Source organism: Achroia grisella, unplaced genomic scaffold, assembly GCF_030625045.1.
Source record: "Achroia grisella isolate CSIRO2021 unplaced genomic scaffold, CSIRO_AGI_Agris_v1 utg784, whole genome shotgun sequence".
NCBI lineage: Eukaryota > Metazoa > Arthropoda > Insecta > Lepidoptera > Pyralidae > Achroia > Achroia grisella.
This window is the reverse complement of record NW_026713024.1, coordinates 1,317,423-1,340,639: the sequence shown is the minus strand read 5'-3', so window position 1 is coordinate 1,340,639 and position 23,217 is coordinate 1,317,423. Positions and strand designations below refer to the sequence as shown.

The 23,217-nt window shown below is 32.8% G+C and overlaps 1 protein-coding gene across 2 annotated transcripts in view; it reads right to left on the bottom strand.

The window, feature by feature from the left end:
• Window positions 1–19,078, bottom strand: part of LOC131851546 (netrin-B-like) — a 247,031-nt gene extending 227,953 nt beyond the window's left edge. For both annotated transcript variants that reach the window (XM_059202054.1, XM_059202055.1), the window contains exon 1: window positions 17,991–19,078. In XM_059202054.1, coding sequence (XP_059058037.1) covers window positions 17,991–19,008 — 1,018 coding nt within the window. In that variant the 5' untranslated portion in view covers window positions 19,009–19,078. The remainder of the gene's footprint in view (window positions 1–17,990) is intronic.
• Window positions 19,079–23,217: the final 4,139 nt, after the last annotated feature.

The window sequence follows — 23,217 nt, the reverse complement described above, 5'->3', positions numbered from 1 at the left end:
ACATAACATAAAAATTAAAACATAAGGAATAAACTATTATATGAGCTTAGACAGTACAATTTAACAATTTGCCGAGCTGGTGTTGCCAGTTGGACTGAGTTGTCACAAGTAGTTATAATTATGGCATGTTTTTTTTTATATTACAAACGAGTTAGTTAATAGCCAATATTTAATTTATTATATTAGTAATATATGTACGTTTTTCAGAGACAATCACTACTGTGTGTATGCAATTGTGTGACGATAAAATAAAATGTATTTGTCATATCCACAATTATCTCTGTAATGGATCGGTGGACTGTATGGGTGTCTAAATGATGAAAACACGTAGTTTGCAATAATATAATATATTAATATGTGCAGTTGCGAAACTATGAAAAGACTAATAATATTTGAATTTGAAACTATGAATAGACAAAAGAGAATAATACAATAAATTGAAGTATATCAAATAACATGACATATAAAAAAAGAACTCTTTAAAAATATAAATTTAAAACTAATAAAAATATCAAAAGAGTTCGCAATTAACCCATTACTTCCCAAGTACTTCGAAGTAATAGGATTATGGTCTTAATAGATAAATAAAAGGTTATAATATGTATTAAAATGACGTAAATCAGAATTACTACCAAAAAACATATGATAATAGAAAAAATATTTTAAAATACAAATTTCATTAGTAGCTATAGAATAAATAAATAGTTTATTGAAAAAAAAATGTAGTGTTCCAAAAATAGGACAGTAGGGAAGGAATAGGTTAAACAAATGTTTTTTTAATCTTTGTCTACTTTAATTTCATCTACCTGTACTCTTTCAGTAGAAATAAACTCTCTCAAACGGCCTCGGTGGTCTAGCGGCCTAGCACACCGCTTTACGTCCAATGGTCGCGGGTTCGATTCCTCGCACGGTACAAACATTTGTATTCGTGAGTATGATTGTTTGTATCGATCTGGGTATAATATGTATGTATTTACGAAAAAAAAAATCGATGTATTTGTATCAGTTGTCTAGAACCCATAACACAAGCTTTAGCTAGATTAAACTGTGTCTAGATGGCGCCGCGTGAATTATACTGAGATTATTATTATTATAAATTATAAATTCTAAAATTTTCCGTAAATACATATGTATTTATAACTGATCGGATCTTATTTACTAAATAGAGTGAATATGTACGACATGTACATATTAAATTTTGTCCTAATTCTAACATCTCAAAGAACATATTATAGACTAGCTTTTGCCCGCGACTTCATTCGCGTTAATTTATACCTTTAGGGGTGGAATTTATCAAAATCCTTTCTTAGAGGATGCCTACGTCATAGTAGATTTTGGCATGCAAAATCTCAACCCGATCGGTTTAAAATTGACAAAATTTCATACAAACTTTCATCCCCTATTTTATCCCCTTAGGGGTAGAATTAATCAAAAATCAAAATCCTTTCTTAGCGGATGCGTACGTCATAACATCTACCTGTATGCCAAATTTCAGCCCGATCCGACCAGTGGTTTGGGCTGTGAGTTGAAAGATCATTATGTCACTCACCTTTGAGTTATATATATTTAGATATAGATATAATAATTAGATAAATAGTTGTCTATAGAGTAATATTTTTTTAAATCTACTATTTTAAAGTTAATACATTACAAACTAACAATGAAATGCTGCTTATAATATTATTATAGATTATTAAATAAAATTGATCTTGCAATAGACAAAAATATATCTATAACCTATTTTAGGATTCCCACCATGATTTACAACTTTGGAATCATCAAATTTTATAATTTATATCTTCAACAAGGCTGTATGGCTTATTTTAGACTAAGTTAAAATGTATATTTAGTTTATGGTTTAAATCAAATATTAATAACTTCGTTGTTAGTAATATATATTTATTCGTCCGTCGTGATGATTTATTCATGATGAATTAATGATTCTTTGTAACTTATGTGGAAATGGTATTCCACAAAAGAGCACATTAGTTTATTTTAGGAGTACAGTCGACAGTCTCGGTGGATTAGTGGCACACCGCCTTGCTTTTTAACGTCGCGGGTTCGATTCCTCGCACGGTACAAACAGATGTATTTACGAGTATGACTGTTTGACAGTCGAAAGCCACGGTGGATTAGTGGTTTAGCACAACGCCTTACTTTAAAGTCGCGAGTTCGATTCCTCGCACGATACAAACATTTGTTTTAACGAGTGTAATTGTTTGTATCAACATTCTATGTATTTTCTATTACAAAAACATAGTCCATATTTTGTCTCAGAAACGTAGACAAAATCATGGATAATGGCTAGTTTCAAATAAATTTAGAGGTTTGCAATTTAAGCGGGAATAGATAAAACGTAATGTAGATAATCCGTTTCTGAAGACTATAAAAAGATACTATAAAGTGATGTATGTCTATTTCACAAGAAAGTAGGGTGAGTAAACTTTTAACCCTCATCAAGTGACCCAGTACTCCCTCCCTTACGACGTCCTCATTTGATATTCCGAACGTGACTATTAATCTATCTACTCCTTGGAAGTACACACGTGACGAGATGTATGGGTCAGATCTAAGAAGACCTCACTCATCGTTAGTTCTAATTTCAAATTCAATTTCAATCAGGAACTGTGACCGTTTTGGATGACCGTCTTGTAAGTTCTAAATTCAAATTACCAAAATTACTTATAATCAGGAATTGTGACCGATGTGGATGACCGTGTCCTTGTAAGTTCTAAATTCAAATTATCAAAATTACTTATAATCAGGAACTGTGACCGATGTGGATGACCGTGTCCTTGTAAGTTTTAAATTCAAATTACCAAAATTACTTATAATCAGGAACTGTGACCGATGTGGATGACCGTGTCCTTGTAAGTTCCAAATTCAAATTATCATAATTACTTAGAAATAGTGTGAGTTACCATCTCCTTGTAAGTTCCAATTTTAAATTATGAAAATCAATTTTAATGAGTTGTGCCGTTGTGGGTGACCGTCTTCTGGTAAGTTCCAATTTCAAATTAATAAAATTATCTAAAATGAGGAATTGTGACCGTTGTGGATGACCGTCTCCTTGTAAGTTCCAATTTCAAATTATAAAAATTACTTATAATCAGAAATTGTGACCATTGTGAGTTACCGTCTCCTTGTAAGTTCCAAATTCAAATTATCAAAATTACTTATAATCAGAAATTGTGACCATTGTGAGTTACCGTCTCCTTGTAAGTTCCAATTTCAAATTATAAAAGTTACTTATAATCAGAAATTGTGACCATTGTGAGTTACCGTCTCCTTGTAGGTTCCAATTTCAAATTATAAAAGTTACTTATAATCAGAAATTGTGACCATTGTGAGTTACCGTCTCCTTGTAGGTTCCAATTTCAAATTATAAAAGTTACTTATAATCAGAAATTGTGACCATTGTGAGTTACCGTCTCCTTGTAAGTTCCAATTTCAAATTATAAAAGTTACTTATAATCAGAAATTGTGACCATTGTGAGTTACCGTCTCCTTGTAGGTTCCAATTTCAAATTATAAAAGTTACTTATAATCAGAAATTGTGACCATTGTGAGTTACCGTCTCCTTGTAAGTTCCAATTTCAAATTATAAAAGTTACTTATAATCAGAAATTGTGACCATTGTGAGTTACCGTCTCCTTGTAGGTTCCAATTTCAAATTATAAAAGTTACTTATAATCAGAAATTGTGACCATTGTGAGTTACCGTCTCCTTGTAAGTTCCAATTTCAAATTATAAAAGTTACTTATAATCAGAAATTGTGACCATTGTGAGTTACCGTCTCCTTGTAAGTTCCAATTTCAAATTATAAAAGTTACTTATAATCAGAAATTGTGACCATTGTGAGTTACCGTCTCCTTGTAAGTTCCAATTTCAAATTATAAAAGTTACTTATAATCAGAAATTGTGACCATTGTGAGTTACCGTCTCCTTGTAAGTTCCAATTTCAAATTATAATGGCAAATAAAGGGATGTATATTAAACACGAAAGTTTAAAATTAACTGTCATTTACATTTTTTTGTTGTTCTATATACCTATTAACATGTAATTTATTATTAACTATATAGATTCAACTTCTATAGTCTAGTAGTAGTATATAATATATGTTAAAAAAGCGTTTTGTATAAGAATGTATGCTTTCCAGTTTTTCAGAACTGTTAAAACTTATTATTTATACATAGTTATATCAAGTTGTGCTTGAATTTATATACATAAATATAATTTGCATTTTGATTTCGACCAATTACAGTAACAATTACAAATTACAATTCCGACCAATTTACAGTAATATATTAATAGAATTGAACTGAAATTGTAATTTTATGCTGCTCTGTGATGTCTAAGAGCTAATCCAATGTCCGATTGGGAAGATATTTAAACAGGATATCCGCTATAATTAATGTTGACGACACATCGAATTTGAATATTCTAGATTCGTCTCTATGAATCAGCATCTAGTAAATTTACAGACTATGATTAGTGAGTCAATATAGTCTGAACAATATACACGTAATATCTCAGAATATTTCATGCAGCGCCATCTAGTACCAAGCTAAGCAAAGCTTATGTTATGGGTACTAAATAACTGATACATATTTTTTTGTAAATACATATTATTAATATTAATCTCAGGACAATTCACACAGTGCCATCTAGACCCAAATTAAGCTACCTAAAGCTTGTGTTATGGGTACTAGACAACTGATACAAATACATAGATATGTTTTTTTTTTTTTCGTAAATACATATTATACATAGAAAATACCCAGACCGATACAAACAATCGTACTCATGAATACAAATGTTTGTGCCGTGCGAGGAATCGAACCCGCGACCATCGGTAGTAAGGCGGTGCGGTGTGCTAAACCGCTAGACCACCGAGGCCGGCATATATATTTTACGTAAAAAATCCCAGACCAATACAAACAATTATATCTATTCATGACTACTAATATACGTACTGTGCGAGAAATCAAACCCGCGACCATCGGACGTAAAGCGGTATGCAAACCGCTAGACCACCGAGGTCGTAAAAAATGTGTTGCGATTAGCACATCGTCAGTTGACAGTGCCTCTGACTACCTCAAACCTATTGGATAACAGTCGTAAGCTATATCTTTATATGTTTTATTTTGTTAATAACAGGGTCACATAATTAAGGAACAGATATTTTCTTATGATACTGTTACTTTGTAACACCTGTTCCTAACAATAGAATAGTTTTTTTTGTTCACATTTGATTTCTCGGCCACACGTGATATTAAATCTGAACCAAAAAAACTTTTTGTGACAATTTGTTTTTTAATAATACAAATAGTTCCGTTGTCGGTGAGTCACTAAAAATACAATTTCTTTCATTATCGGAGAATCAGTCAAAAATACCGTTAGCACAAATATTTCTTTTTGGTATTACATCAAATAAAAAAATACGACCCTAAACCTATAGGATATCAGTCGTAACGATATGTTTATTTGTTTTATTTTATTAATAACAGTGTCACAATTAAAGAACAGATACATCCATTCGATACTGTTACTTTGTAACACCTGTTCCTAACAACAGAATACAGTGTAAATGCAACCAAAGCTCTCATTAGTACAGATTAATCACAAAGTCACGGTAAGTTACCTAGGCGTGCCAACTTGAGCTCTAGGACGGGATGACAGTAAATAAATTAACATGCCAAGAAAGACAGTTACACAGCATTGAAGTCAAATGGATCCTAGTGAATGAGGCTCGGGCTCCTAACGGGAATATTAAGCATTAAGCAATGTCATTAAGCAACTTACCTTTGCAGTAATTAAATAAATTACTATTGAATTCGTTGAGCATTTGTTTTATAAGATTTTAAGAATGAACGTCTCAATCCGCTGACAATCAGCGCTGTAGCTTCGGCTGCAGCAATACCAGGGTTGTTCAAAAAGTACGGTGAGTATGTTTTTCTTATAAAATATTTATATATTCATCAATTTTTATTTTGTCATATTTTTTTTAATCTTACGATACGATACGATACGAACAGTTATACTCATGAAAACAAATATTTGCATCGTGCGAGGAATCGAACACACGAACATCGGAAGTAAACCGCTAGACCTCCGGGGCCGAGGTAGAGTAAGTAAAATCTGTATATAGCATCATGTAATCTGTAACCAATAAAAATTGAGAAATTAAATAAAAATAATTTTAATACATTATTTATTATGATTCATTTTCATTGATATAATATTATGTTTTAAATATCATATTTGTTTTTAAATAGTCACATTTATTTCTGCCATGCCACTGCAGCGCGTCACATATGTTTGCGCAAGAGCGCACAGACGATTTCTATGCTATACGGCGGAAGCGAATAACGTCCCTATTAGGCAGAGTGCGGGCGAGTTCCAACAGTGTCCTGAAGGCAATTGCTTGTAAAGTAGACTGTCCCATTCTAAGACACTGGATGGGACAGGTAATATGTTAAAAGTTACATTTTTATTTTATATTCTACTAGCTGTACCCGCGACTTCGTCCGCGTGGAATTATACTTCATTTTTCTACAATAAAATAATGTTTCTAAAATAAAAGTAGCCTAAGTTACTCCCTATTACATCAGCTACCTGCCAAAAAAAGTCCCGTTAAAATCGGTTCAGCCGTTTCAGAGATTAGCCGGAACAAACAGACCGACAGACAGACAGACAAAATTTTTAAAAAGTGTTTTTTTGGTGTTTGTTCCGTATTTATATTCATATTCATGCAGTAAAAAACGGTTATTTCAATATTACAAACAGACACTCCAATTTTATTTGTATGTATAGATTTTTTTATTTAAAAAAAAAATGTATAGATTACTAACATAGGATAAGTTATGTCATTAAGCTGTTACTAACACAATGGATCATGTTGTCTGAAATAAAATTATTATTATTATTATTTGCTTATCTTATAATCTACCTTCCATCGGCCTATCATTTTCAACTACTTGAGGAACCCGAGTTTGTTGTGTATTGATGAAAAGACTTGTAAGTTGTTTCATATATCTCATCATACTGAGTGCCTCATTTCATCATATAAAATGACACTTGATATGTCGCATACGTGCCTTTGAAATGTATATATACATATATATATATAAAGGAGGAAGGGTATAAAGGAGATCCATAGGAAAGTTTTCATACGTAAGATACAGCCAAAATAAGAACTAAATAATAAATAAGAACTGTAGTCATTTCTTTAGCAATTTTTTGGTAAATAAAGGTCAATAAACCTCTCTCGACGTTTCAACAAATACCTTTATTTACCATCAGATTATTTCACATCATCATCATCAGCCCACTGCAGTTCACTGCTGGACTAGACCTCTCCCAAAGCACGCCACTAGGCATGATCTTCAGCCCTTCTCTTCCAGTTTTTACCCGCAAACCTACGTATGTCATCGCTCCACCGCGGTCTCCGCTCTACAACACGCCTACTCCAGCGAGCATTAGTTCTGCGACAGTCATGACCAGCCCACTGCCACTTCCACTTGAAAATACGAAGGGCTATGTCGGTGACCTTAGACCTTATTCCACATGAACGGAATAATATGTCACAATATATTGTTACAATTAAAAATAAACAAAATATTATGTTTGAATTTGGAATAATTTTCTCATGGAAAGAGTGCGTGTTCACAGGCTACTTAAACTTCATAAAGTTCTGGTTTAGGAATATTTTTTGGTAAATAAAAGTCAATAAACCTCTCTCGACGTTTCGATAAATACCTTTATTTACCATAAAATTATTCTTATTACAAACCGTTTAAATATTTTAAAAAAAAAGGGGGTTATTGCACACGAATGAAGTAATATATCACAATATAATATCATAATTCATAATATATATACTATTATTTACACTACGCTCTCTGTCATTAAATTTACAGACACTGCGGTCAGGCTTAGTACCTTGGGGGCGATATTAATTGCGTTTCATTCAACCTGCTACCACCACAGTCCTTAGCGATCCTCGGCAGTCTATACATTACCATCGTTGGCAATTAACAGAAATCGACAATAAATATCTCTAAAGTCCATTTATGTTATTTGTTAAACTCAACTATTTTAACAGTAATTTCACTGGCCATAAATACTGTCCCAATAAAAATTAAACTAAATATTATTTTTGAATTTAGAATCAGTCATAGGCTGTACGATCTAAGGATCTTTGCCTGTTCCATCACTGAAAAGGAGATGGATACGAATATGGAAAAAAAAAACAAAATAGAATCTGTCATTGGCAGTAAAGAATTACAGGCTCCTTAAATTTTATAAAGTTTATTTTGTTTAGGAATTTTTGGTAAATAAAAGTCAATAAATCTCTCTCGACGTTGCAACAAATATCTTTACTTACCATAAAATTATTCTTCTTAAAAACCGTTTATATTTAAAATCTAGTTTATCTGTTAAATCATATTTACTGAGCAAGGCCTATTACTCACTAAACGATTACTTGAATGACGGGCGTGCATGGCAATAGTTATTCATGCACTGAATTTTCATTTAATGTTAGACATAGACACCTATATAAATATACAACGTAAATATACTGGCTTTAAGAAAAATCAATTGAGTTTCTTGCCAGTTCTTCTCAATTGGATCTATATACCGAACTGGACGGTAGGGAAAAAATTAAAATTAGAATGTAAAAATTTGACGTTCATAAGCGGCTAAAGTGTCCTACATAAATAAATGATTTTTGAATTTGAATCCGGCTGTTCCATTCATTAGCACTGTTGGCAATTAACAGAAATCGCCAGCATATATCTCTAAAATATATCTGTTATTTGAACAACGAATATCTCTAAAGTCAATTATTCTCTTAATAGTAGCTTAATTATATATACGTATATTTGTTAAAACGATTATTACAAAATTAAAACTAGTAAATTTTTATAACATATCAGTGTTATAGCAGTTTAACAAAGCACTTTTAATTCCTGTCTGGATACAATCGTTTATGTTCATGAGTATGATTGTTTGTATCGGTCTGAGCGATTTCTGTGTGCATTTCCTTACTGTAGTTCTCTGACTATTGAACAAAATAAGTTCATATATTATATTAATAATTTAATTTATAATATGACTTGTCGTCATAGTGACTTTTTATTTTTTGATAGTAACAAATTTGTTACAAACTTTTGTATGACTGGAGATAGATTTTATCTGCCTAAAAAACAAATAAGAAATATAGCTAGTTTACTAGCTTATAATATAAATGACCCCATTATATGTAATATAATGGGTTGCACTAATCCAATTAGTAGTACTTGTACTAATGCTAATACTAAACATATTGACATAAATATGGATTCTAGCAAGAATCATTTTATTTACAATAATTTAAATATGACTGCAGATTTAAACTGCTGAAAAAGACAAAGGGAAAGCTATCAGAATTGAAAATTGTTCACCAGAACATACAAAGTTTTCTCGGCTGTGAATGAATTATTCAATTGTTTTTAGAAAAAAATAATATAGATGTTCTATGTTTAACTGAACATTGGCTCAAAGTGAGCAATATGATGTTAAGCTTAAACAATTATAATATTGTCAGCTGCTTTAATAGAAAAATAGTAAATAGAGGAGGTTCCATGATATTGGTGAAAAATAATATAAAAGTAAAAGAATGTAGTGATATTGGCAATCTTTCCGTTGAGTGTTGTATTGAAATTTCCTGTGTGGAACTAGAAAATTATATAGTTATGTGTGTATATAGACCTCCAAATAGTGATTATAATTTATTTGAAGAGGTAATGGAGGATATTTTAAAAAGAGTATTTAATATTAACAAAAAAATTATAGTGTGTGGTGATTTCAATGTTGACATTTTATCACATAACACCACAAAAACTAAATTAATGAGTTTATTTCAATCTTTTGACTTGAGTAATATCTTCCACGAACCCAATCGTATCACAGCCACGTCTGCTACTTGTTTGGATAACATATTTAGCAACAGTGAATATTTAGATAAAATAATAATAAACAACCTTCCTTCTGATCACTGTGGTCAAATAGTAATTTTTCCAAATCACGTAAACAAAATTAGGAAAATTAATTTATTAAAAAGAGACTTGACTGGTTATAAGATAAATAAATTTAAAATATCAGTTCGTAGTAAATTAGATTTTTGTCCTCAATCTGATGAACCTAACAAACTTTATACAAATTTCTTCAATATTGTTTCTTACGAATATAATAAGGCTTTTAACAAAAAAACTATCAGTATTAGTAACAAAACAAAATTTTCAGAATGGGCTACAAAGGGAATTCTTAAAAGTAGAAATATATTATTTGATTTATATGATCAAAAAAAATACCGTTTCGATAGTACATTCGTAAATTATGTAAAAAGATACTCAAAAACTTTTAAAAAGGTATGTAATGTAGCAAAGTCTAATTAACTAAATAAAAAAATTAAAGAATCCAAGGATAAGATTAGGACAGTGTGGAATATTATTAATAAAGAAACTGGCAAAGTTAAAAGTCCATATAATGATTTTACGTTAAATTATAATGATAAACTAGTAACGTCCACAAATAAAATAGTCAATATTTTTGAAAAATTTTTCGCTAGTATTCCAACTGATATTACGTCCTCTTTGGACTCTTCTCCAAGTACAGCTAAATCATTCCTTATTGACAATGTTGCTTCGTGTCCGGTTACATTTAAATTTACATTTATTGACATTGCTACAATTACGAAAACATTTAAACAATTAAATTTAAAAAATACTGAAGACCATTGGGGCATGTCTGTTAAAGTTATTAACACCGCTATAGATGTTATTGCTCCATATTTAGTAACTATCTTCAATAAATGTATTTTTGACGGTGTTTTTCCCAATTTAATGAAACATAGCAAAATAACACCACTTTTTAAGTTAGGGGATAAAACTGAGGTAGGTAATTATAGGCCCATTTCTATCTTACCAGTACTAAGTAAAGTGTTTGAAAAAATTATGCTCAATCAGATGCTTCAACACTTTAAAATAAATAGACTGCTTCACAGTCGGCAATTTGGTTTCACAGCCGGTAAATCAACTACTGACGCTGGTGTAGCTTTAATGAAACACATTTTTGACTGTTGGGAGAGGTCTCAGGATGCTATCGGTGTATTCTGTGACCTCTCAAAAGCATTTGATTGCGTTGATCATGAAACACTCTTACTCAAATTAGAACATTACGGTATTAGATATGAAGCACTATGCATGATGAAATCCTATCTAAATAATAGAATGCAAGTTGTTGAAATAAATGGTGTAAAGTCTGAGGGAACTAGTATTAAAATGGGTGTTCCTCAGGGCTCTATTCTAGGTCCTTTCTTATTTTTAGTTTATATAAACGATCTTCCTTATATGGTAGAAAAGATAGCTGACATAGTTCTGTTTGCTGATGATACTTCATTAGTATTCAAAGTCAATCGACATATTGATGATATGGACGAAGTAAACGGTTCTCTCTCTTATGTTTTAAAATGGTTTACGGCAAATAATATGCTACTAAATGCAAATAAAACTAAATGTATCAAATTTACTCTCCCCAATGTAAGGCCGGTAGATTCAAAAATCGTATTGGACAATAAATCTATTAATTTTGTTGACGATACTGTATTTCTAGGTATCACATTAGATTCCAAGTTGCAATGGGGTGCTCATATTACTAAATTGGCGAGTCGACTTAGTTCTGCCGCTTATGCGGTAAGAAGAATTAGACAATTAACAGACGTGGCAACAGCTAAACTTGTCTATTTTAGCTATTTCCATAGCATTATGTCGTATGGTATTTTGTTATGGGGCAAAGCAGCTGATATAAATACAATATTTACTTTACAAAAGAGGGCCATTCGCTCCATTTATGGTATGGGTTCCAGGGAGTCATTGCGAGAGTGTTTTAAGGAATCAAATATCCTCACCGTTGCTTCTCAATACATTTATGAAAATATCATCTATGCCAGAAGGAATATAGACAGTTTCAAAAGAGTTAGTGATTGCACTAATAAAAGCTTACGTAACAATAACAAACTGATTTTACCTAAATGTCGTTTGGCTAAAGTTAGTAATTCGTTTTATGGCAATTGCGTAAGGTTTTACAATAAAATACCAGAGTCTGTTATAAATCTGCCAGAAAAAAGATTTAAATGTCAAATAAAACAGTTCCTTTGCAAAAAAGCTTACTATAAAATTGAAGAATTCGTTAACGATAATAATGTTTTTATAGAAAAACTTTAAATCTATAGCACTGACAATATTATCTGATTACATTAATAATGAGTGCGTAGCGACTTCTATGTTGATTATCGCATGCCTCTTACTTGTTATACTGTAATTATTTATATAAAAAAAACATCTATTAAAAAGAGCAACACACAAGTTTCTTGCTCATTCTTCTTGTGATGAATCTGCATTCCGAATGAGTGGTAGAATCAAAATATGACTATTCAAAAGTGCTTTGTAATGAGTTTATTTGAATAAAGATTATTTCTATTTCTATTTCTATAAAGTGAGTGTTTACAAAAAAAAATCAAGTACTTATATCAGTTGTCTAGTACCCATAACATAATAAAACCCTATGCTTAGCTTAGCTTAGATGGTGCTGTGTGAAATTGTCCTGAGATAATATTATTATATTATGAGATATCTAAATATATATAACTCAAAGGTGACTGACATAGTGATCTATCAACGTACAGCCCAACCACTGGACGGATCGGGATGAAATTTGGCATGCAGGTAGATGTTATAAAGTAGGCATCCGCTAAGAAAGGATTTTGATTAATTCTACCCCCAAGAGGATAAAATAGGGGGTAAAAGTTTGTATGAAACTTTGACTATTTGAAACCGATCGGGCTGAGACTTTGCATGCATAAAGCTACTATGACGTAGGCATCCTCTAAGAAAGGATTTTGACAAATTCCACCCGCGGCTTCGCTCGCGTTAATTTATCCCCTTAGATACAATAACGCGAGCGAAGCCGCGGGCAAAAGCTAGTTACATTATAAAATTTGTAGGATACTAGAACCTAAACGAGACTGGAGATGTGTGTCTTCATTAGCATTACATAGTATAAAATAAAGTCGCTGTCTGTCCCTATGTATGCTTAAATGTTTAAAACTACGCAACGGATTTTGTGGCGGTTTTTTAATAGATAGAATGATTCAAAAGGAAGGTTTATATATAAATATATACTAAGAATAACTACTCAAGAATAGAATAGAATAGAAATTATTTATTCAAAAAAACTTAATTTAAGCACTTTTGAATAGTCATAAAACTTCACAAGAAGAACGAGCAAGAAACTGTGCTGTTTGTGTGTTGCTCTTTTAAATAATCAAAATCACTAAATTTTTTTTTTTATATGAAGCATTTAGGAAATGTTGTAATGCTTATAAAATATATACTATTTTTATATTATTAAACTACTAATTTGTAACAATTTATAGTTAGTAATAAAATAAAAATATTTCGAATGAATGAAACTACAAAGTCCCTTTCATCACGTATAACTACTATAAAAATGAATCATGGAAAAATGTCGACAGCGCTCCACAATTTCTTCGTTTAATATCATTTCAAAAGTGAAGGCAAAGAGATTAATGCATACACCCATCCATTAGGAAAACATAAGAACTTGTTAGAAGTATGTTCGTAAAAAAAGTTACGCACAGGTTAAAGTGGTCTTTGGAAAATAGTAAGTCTTTTATTAGTAAGTGTAGTGATACAGATCTCACGAATCCATAGACAAGAACTAATCTCTAAAATCTACATCATAATATATATTAATTGTAAAACTGTATAATATATGTACTAAATTAAATATACACACACGCAGACAACTATTCACTTTTCTGTGTGGATAGCACACATATTAACACTGAAACGATAACATTGTTTTCGCTGCAAATATATTTTAGTTTTTTATTGTAATTTTTTTTATTTAATTAAAATATATAATTGCCTTTATTGAGAAGGCTCTTTATACATCTGGATTATATTCTTACTAGCTACTCGCCCCGGATTCGCACGGGTGTACACGTATTATACATATAAACCTTCCTCTTGAATCACTCTATTTATTAAAAAACCGCTTCAAAATCCGTTGCGTAGTTTTAAAGATTTAAACATACACAGGGACGGACAGACAGCGATAGCGACTTTGTTTTATACTATGTAACTAGCTACTCGCCCCGTCTTCGCCCGGATGTACATGTATTATACATATAAACCTTCCTCTTGAATCACTCTATCTATTAAAAAAACCTCTTCAAAATCCGTTGCGTAGTTTTAAAGATTTAAGCATACATAGGGACGGACAGACAGTGACAGCGACTTTGTTTTATACTATGTAACTAGCTACTCGCCCCGTCTTCGCCCGGATGTACATGTATTATACATATAAACCTTCCTCTTGAATCACTCTATCTATTAAAAAAACCTCTTCAAAATCCGTTGCGTAGTTTTAAAGATTTAAGCATACATAGGGACGGACAGACAGTGACAGCGACTTTGTTTTATACTATGTAACTAGCTACTCGCCCCGTCTTCGGCCGGATGTACATGTATTATACATATAAACCTTCCTCTTGAATCACTCTATCTATTAAAAAAACCTCTTCAAAATCCGTTGCGTAGTTTTAAAGATTTAAGCATACATAGGGACGGACAGACAGCGACAGCGACTTTGTTTTATACTATGTAACTAGCTACTCGCCCCGTCCTCGCCCGGGTGTACACGTATTATATATATAAACCTTCCTCTTGAATCACTCTATCTATTAAACAAACCGCTTCAAAATCCGTTGTGTAGTTTTAAAGATTTAAGCATACACAGGGACGGACAGACAGCGACAGCGACTTTGTTTTATACTATGTAATGATGATGTTTATTAAGATTTATCCCACTTCACTCGGCCTCTACTAGTTACAAGGCAAGGTTGTAAAGTAACCCTTCCAATGCCGTAGTCGTTACAGATGCGTATCATTTTTATTTCAATTGATTTATAGCGCATGAAACTATCACATAATTATGTTTTACGACCGCACTACACTTTTATGAGTAGTTCAGTTAATTCCATATCGATTACTTGTCCACTTTGTGGTAATATTCCACAGTTATATATTACTACCTGTGCCCGCGGTTTCGCTCGCATTAAATTTATAGCCTATATGTTATTCTGATGTATAAACTATATTACTGTAAAGTTTCATCAAAATCCGTTCAGTAGTTTTTGCGTGAGGGAGTAACAAACATCCATCCATACTCACACACTTTTGCGTTTATAATATTAGTAAGATATATCCGATTATTGTGTATTTATCTTATTTAATTAGTGTGTTTTTTATACAAATATTTGATAATTATCTGTGGAATTAACTAAAAACTTTAGCTGTATAATAATTTTGTTTTGCTTTAGTAATTTCACGTAGATATAAAAATAAATAAATGTTAAGCATTCCTGACCTATTTCATTTTAACTTAACTCTACACTTTTTCGGTTCAATTTTAAATTAACAGTTTTTCACTAAATGCATAGGATTAGGATTAGCTATATGGTAAGTGTGGTCTGTTTGTTCTCGCTAATCTATGAAATGGCTGGACCGGTTTTGACGGGACTTTCACTCGCAAAAAGCTGTCGTGTTGTAGTGAGTACGTACGTGGACGAAGCGGCGGGCAATAACTAGTTAACAATGTAATCAAGACTGCGTTGACAAATTAAATCTCAATTTTTAATTACCGTAAAGTAATTACCCTCTAAATTAATTCATAAAATCCATTTTCCTGTATCATTACGTTCATATACTTTTTTTTATTACAACTTCAACAAACCAATTACAAAATATAATTGTCTACTTATCTAACAATTTATTATGATTCCAATGTGCACGAGATACGGTTCATTTTAAATTGGCGGTAGTGAACTCTTCATTAAGTAATCTTGCAGTATTCACTTCTTGAATGAATTGGCCAATTAACGAAACGTAAATAAGGGTGGGTATGACGTAGATTAAATAGAAGTGGAGGCAACTGTTTGTAAAAAAAATGTGTTCCTAAATAAAAAAATATGAATTTGTGTATCTAAGATTTACATATATAACTAGCTAACGTAGCAAACGTTCTTTTAACATATAAATTTAAAATTAAAAAATAGGGGTTGGTGATAGAAGGGTGAAAATGTAGGTTTGCATGTATTTTTAAATGCCACATTATAAATAAATAAAAATATAAAATATTGGCGAATTTTTTTTTTTTGTGTTAAGCCACCCATAGTAATTATGATATTAACCGACTGCCTCGGTGGTCTAGAGGTTTACCATACCGCTTTAATACAGATGGACGCGGGTTCGATTCCACGGTACAAACATTTGTTGTCTGGGTATTTTCTATGTATTTACAAATAAAATTTATCTAAGTATTTATATCAGTCGTCTAGCATATAGGCATATCACAAGCTCTGTTTAGATTGGGCCTAGATGGCCCTCTATGAATTGTCCTGAGATATTACTCTTATTAATGTATATTTGTATATAATTAATTTAAGCTATTTTATTTTAAAACTAGCTAACCCCACAAACGATCTATCTTATATATATATATATATATATTCAATATTTTTTTCTATTTGAGTATTTAATTGAATTAGTGCTAATTGGTAATTTGTATTCACACACTGAAACTTAAAAATGTAAAGTAATAATAAAATGATTTAAAAGAGCAACACGCAAGTTTCTTGCTCGTTCTTCTTGTGATGAGACAGCTTTCCGAATGAGCGGTAGATAAAAAAAATGTAATAATGACTATTCAAAAGTGTTTCAGTGTAAGTTTATTTGAATAAATGATTTTCTATTCTGTTCTATTCTATTCTTAACTATGAATATTGAATTCGGAATTAACTTTCTAATATTCCGCTCAAATTTCTTATTTTTTTCTTTCATAAGAACCTTCCCCTGATAATAACATCCACAACAAGTATTAACGAATTCAGTCCTGCCGTTCACAGGACATATACCTAGATAAACATTTATTTATATTTTATGTCTAGTGACTAAGTCATTATTCTGACCATCTTTTATCCTTTATCTGTAATTTAATCTTTATGTTCTGCAACTTATATAGTGTACTTGAGTTTTATAATGTCCTGTAAGGAAATAGTCTTACCTTTTCATTCTAAATTCGAGCGATATCGTTCTTCATTACATTTTATACCAACAATTACATCAATAACAACAAATAAAAGGAAAAAGCATCAACTAATTATAAACCTACGTAAAACACCAAGTAAGCCACTTTATAAGAATAATTTATTTAAATGCTTATTGAGTACAAAGAATCAGCAGAATTAGCTTTAACTATTGTGCATTGCGTTAGTTTTAGTATATTTATCTATATTTAACGTGTATATATATGTATATATTAATTTATTCAATATATATCTTACATATTCATATATGTATATAATAATTTTTACATTATATTTATATAATACTAGCTGTCCCGGCAAACGTTTTGCCTTAAAATAAAAAATTAGGGGTGGACTACCCCTAACATTTAGGGGTATGAAAAATAGATGTTGGCCGATTCTCAGACCTACTCAATACGCTCACAAAATTTCATGAGTATCGGTCAAGCCGTTTCGGAGGAGTATGGGAACGAAAACTGTGACACGAGAATTTTATATATAAGATATATGTAATTTTCGTATAGTTATTTATAGGTAATAGCACATAACGCTTTCTGACTATACCCTAAAGTTAGCTGGGAGAGAATGCCATATGGCATTGAACTCGCCAGAAAGAAACAAAAGATTTTTGATCAATAAAGAATAAATAAATAAAACTACTATCAACGAGCAACTACTAAATAGACTCGTAAAAAATTTATTACTCATTTACGATAACATCGTTTATGGCAACAAAAACAAAGAACATTGATTATCAAGCAAAACAAAACCAACCTTTGCACTCGTTAGCGTCCCTTGCCGTCGCTCGTCCCCAGGGCCTGTCGAAATGGAATGGCTTGCATCTCTCGCAATCTCTTCCGGCTGTATTATGCTTGCAGTCACACGCCAGCTGCTGCACCCCATTCGCCATCTCCCCACCTTTCATCGGTATGCACCGGGAAGCATGACCGTTGCACTTACATCGGCCGCCAACAGCGAAATCAGACACCGCGTAATGCTGGCTCCCAGGCGCCGCCTGCAGCTTATTATCCACTTCATCACCCTCATTGACCATGTGCAAACGGTTGAATACCACCCTCACGTCAGTAGCTGTCACCCAATCCTGTAGTACGGGAGATATATCGAAATTTGCCGCGCTAGGTCGACCTTCTAGTGTACTGAACGCCAAACGAGCTCCACCGATACTGTCCCCGTTCAATCTATGGGAATCCGAGCACCTAGCTTCCTGCTCGTTTGCTGCAGTCACAGTAGCCTTGTTAGGTCTCCCGTATACGCGACGGCACTGGCTCGAGTAGAATTGAAACGGTTGCCAGGTTACACCGTAGTCGGCGCTCTTGTATATAGCTACTGAGTCAGCACGAGCCGCTTTCGGACAGAACTGCAAGCTCACGTATGTTAACTCATACTTTTTCCCAAGGGATAAGGTCAGAGACACGTTGTCAGGCGGCGAGTCGTACGAAGCCGGTGCGAGGGCGGCTGAACGCCAGCATGTCACGTCGTTGGGGTTGTTCAGGTCGGTCAGATGGGTGGGCGGGTGTTTGCGGTCAGATCTAGCAGCGTCGCAGACTCGGCAGGCGTTCTCGGGGAGCTGATCGCCGGGGGGGTCACACAAGCGCTCGGGCCCGCGTCTTCCGCATATGGACGAAGCTACGACGGGGGCCCCGAAGGCAGCATTGACGAAGTCGGGGATACAGCGCCTGGGGCGGCCGTCCTCGTAGCAGGGGTCGGGCGGGGAGGCCGCGAGGGCCAGGGCCGCGGTGGCGAGGAGGGCCACGGCGCGGGCGGGCATCATCACTCACAACACTCACTCGCGTAAAGTTTGCGCGTAGCACGGACAACTGCGACACGTACACGCCGATCGGTTGCCGCCGGCAGACTGAACGCCGGCGGGGCGCCGCAGCTTTTCGAGCTCGGAGCTTTTGTGATCGTACAAATTAGAGGACTTTTTGTTTATAGTGAAAGTTCCTTTTTCTAAAGCTCACATTGCGGCGTGTAAATGAGATTTTTGTAATACACCCCAACTTACTATTGTTTGTAATACATTAAATTAAAACAATGTACCAACTTTGTACAAAATGTATTTAGGCAGCTTTAGGATCTGAATACGATGTTTTTGTGTGTTTGTATTTTACAAATTATGAACGGATTTCCGAAAATATTTTACAATCATAGACAGACCGTCAGATTCAATTTATATATATATATATAGTATTTTATAATAAATGAACCTATAGCTTCTTAACTAGTCAAATTTAGGTAGCTTCTTTCTGATATATTTAATAGATCATTACTTGATCATAATTAAATACTTTATAATTAAAAAATGTAGTGAATACTTTAATATTATAATATATAATTTAATATATAATATTCAGTTTAAATCCTACTTATTGGTGATAAAATTACTAAAATAATAATAAAAAAAAAAGATTTCTGAACTTTTAGTGCACTGAAGACTTAGATTTAATTTATATAATACTATCTGTACCCGCGACTTTGTCCACATAGAATTTAATTTTATTTTTCTAAAATAAAAGTAACCTAAGTTACTCTTTATTACATCAGCTACCTGCCAAAAAAAGTCCCGTCAAAATCGGTCCAGCCATTTCAGAGATTAGCCGGAACAAACAGATAGACAGACAAAAATTGTAAAATATGTTATTTTGGTGTATGTACCGTATTTATATTCATATACATGTAGTAAACACGGTTATTTTAATATTACAAACAGACACTCCAATTTTATTTATATTACATTATTATCATACTCTATAATAAATGCATTTATATCTTTTTAATTTGTCAAATTGATATAGCTTCATTCGGATATATTTAATAGATCTCATTACTTCAACATAATTATGTATTTCATAATTTAAAAATTAAGATTTACTTTAATTTCCAGTTTAAAAATTACTTGTTGTTGATAATATACTGATCAAATAATAGTTATTATTATTATTATTATAATAATAGTTTAACAACAATTTATACCAGTCATTTAAAGAAAATTCTTGATTTTTTTATAAATATGTAAAAATTAAATAATTGTATTATAATTACTTATTGATATATATCCGCATCCACAGCTTGTTTTTCGACATAAATCTTCTTTAGAGACTTCCATTCTTCTTGGCTTTTCTTTAACAAATTCTTTTCAACTTAATATCTCAAAGTTCGTAAACTAAAAACATACGCCTAATAATATAAATAAGTATATATATTAATTGGTATAGAAATCTATAAAATTATAATCTACAAACCATAATTATATACACATACAGGCCACAAAAAAACCTACTTCAATTGCGTAGCTATCAAATAAAAAAAGAATCATCAACACAAAAAAACAACCAATTCAAAAACGTCCACCTTTTTTGAAGTCGGTTGGCAATTTGTTCTTAAAAAAAGAATCATTAAAACAAAAAAACAGCCAATTCGAAAACGTCCACCTTTTTTGTAGTTGTTTGGCAATTTGTTCTGAAAAAAAATCATTAAAACAAAAAAAACAGCCAATTTCAGAAACTCCCCCTTTTTTGAAGTCGGTTGGCAAATTGTTCCAATTCATCGGATTACACCCGAAAACAATTTAAAAGATATCGCAAACAAACCGTCCCATTTTGCGTTCCCCAATTTAATTATAACTCAACATTATATGGAGTATGCAAGCAAAAACAACTTCTAAACTCTCTATGCGGGGACTCGGGATTTTCAGGGGTTTAATATAATTTTTACAGTCAAAACGTCAAGGTGAAACGGGTTTCTGCGGAACCGCGCCCAAGGCGGGGCACGTGCCTACAAAAGAGTTAGACAAGGTACGCAGTTAAATATAGTTTTTATAAACAAAATATTTATATATAAAAAGTTTCTGTTCCCGCGATATCATCCGCGTGGAACTTAACTTTATTTTTTTAAAATAAAAGTAGCCTAAATTACTCCTTATTACATCAGCTACCTGCCAATAAAAGTCTCGTCAAAATCGGTTCAACCATTTCAGAGATTAGCTGGTACAAACTGATAGACAGACAAAAATTGTAAAAAATATTATTTTGATATATATATATCCATATGCATGTAGTAAAAAACGGTTATTTCAACATTACAAACAGACACTCCAATTTTATTTACGTGTCACGTTGTTTGTCCGCGATGGACTCCTAAACTACTGAACCGATTGCAAATTTGTTATGCACATTGTGTATAATTTGACCCAACTTAAAAGATAGGATAGCTTTCATCTCAATTTATAGTCGCAATATTATTTTATTCAAGAACTTTAGCTACAACAACGCGTGGTCGGGCCTACTTTTAACTTTATTTTTATATAGTTACACGGACTCGGTAAATGACTGATATAAAAAAAATGCACTAACGGAATGACGTAATTTAAACAGCTCCTTTATTTAAACAAATTTAACTGCCTCGTAGTCTAGTGTTTTAATACACCACCTTACTTCCGATGGTCGCGGATTCGATTCCTATATTCATTAGTATTTTATTTGTATCAATCTAGGTGTTTTCTATATCTAAATATTTATAACTCAAAGGTGACTGACATAGTGATCTATCAACGCACAGCCCAAACCACTCCCAAACCACTGGACGGTTCGGGCTGAAATTTAGCATCATGCATGCTAAATTTCGTTTCTTAGCGGATGCCTACGTCATAGTAGCTTTATGCATGCAAAGTCTCAACCCGATCGGTTTAAAATTGACAAAGTTTCATATAAACTTTCATCCCCTATCCCTTTGGGGGTAGAATTAACCAAAATCATTTCTTAGCGGATGCCTACGTCATAACATCTACCTGCATGCCAAATATCAGCCCGACCCGTCCAGTGATTGAGGCTGTGCGTTGTTAGATCACTACGTCAGTCACCTTTGAGTTATATATATTTAGATGTATCTAAGTATTTATATCAGTTGTCTAGTACCCATAACACAAGCTCTGCTTAGCTTGGGTCTAGAAAACGTGTGAAATGTCGTGGATTATTATTTATCTATAGATCATCCTAGATTCTATAGGAGGTAGACAGAGAGAGAAAAAACAATTGCAAACAGCCTGCTATAAAGATCTACCTATATTCATTTCACAATTACTCAACAGAGCACCAAAAAGACTATGAGCACTCGAAACTTGGGAAACAAAGGATTCCGTACGGTGCTGGGAAGTGAACACAATAACTCAATTAACGGCAGCCACCTTTCTGGTCGACTGTACATGTTGGAAGATGTAATTATACCCTTATCTCGGGCGGACACCGAATGGTAATTAGTCACTACCCTGTATGCATACGCGGGGGCTGAATTCACCCCCAGATCATGTCCCATACATGTGGAAGTGGCAAGAAAACGTACTTACCTATATTTTTGCAATCTGTACAAGTCTAAATCTTATAGTTTTTCTCGCAAATTTTACTGTTCGGATTTTGATGAAACTTTACAGTAATATAGATTATACATCAGAATTACGCGTTAAAGTTCAATAAAAAATATAGCCTATAAGTTAGACTATATTTTTTATTGAAATTTAACGCGGATCAAAACCGCGGGCACCGCTAATCTTAATCGTAATCAATAAATGCGAAAGTTTGTAAGTATGGATATGTTTGTTAGGTTTTCACGCAAAAATTACTGAACAGAACTGAACCGCGGGTACAGCTAGTAAGATATATTTCGACATATATTATTTGTACAACCACAACAAGGACAATCAGCAGGACATTCAAATCAAATCAAAATATCTTCATTCATGTAGGTCTATTACAGACTCCTATGATATGTAACAACTATCGTCAGTTCGGAGAGCATGGGAGTTAAGAAGAACTGACAAGAAACTCAGCTCTTATTCTTTTCAAATGTGCTTGTATATATTTTCAAAAATACAGACTAATTTTCAAATTCAAAATTAGACAGAATAGAGTGACCGCACCAGCATATGCTAGTGCACTTTTTGTCGAAACGAAATAATCTATTCAGTGATCGTAATCAGAACATTGTC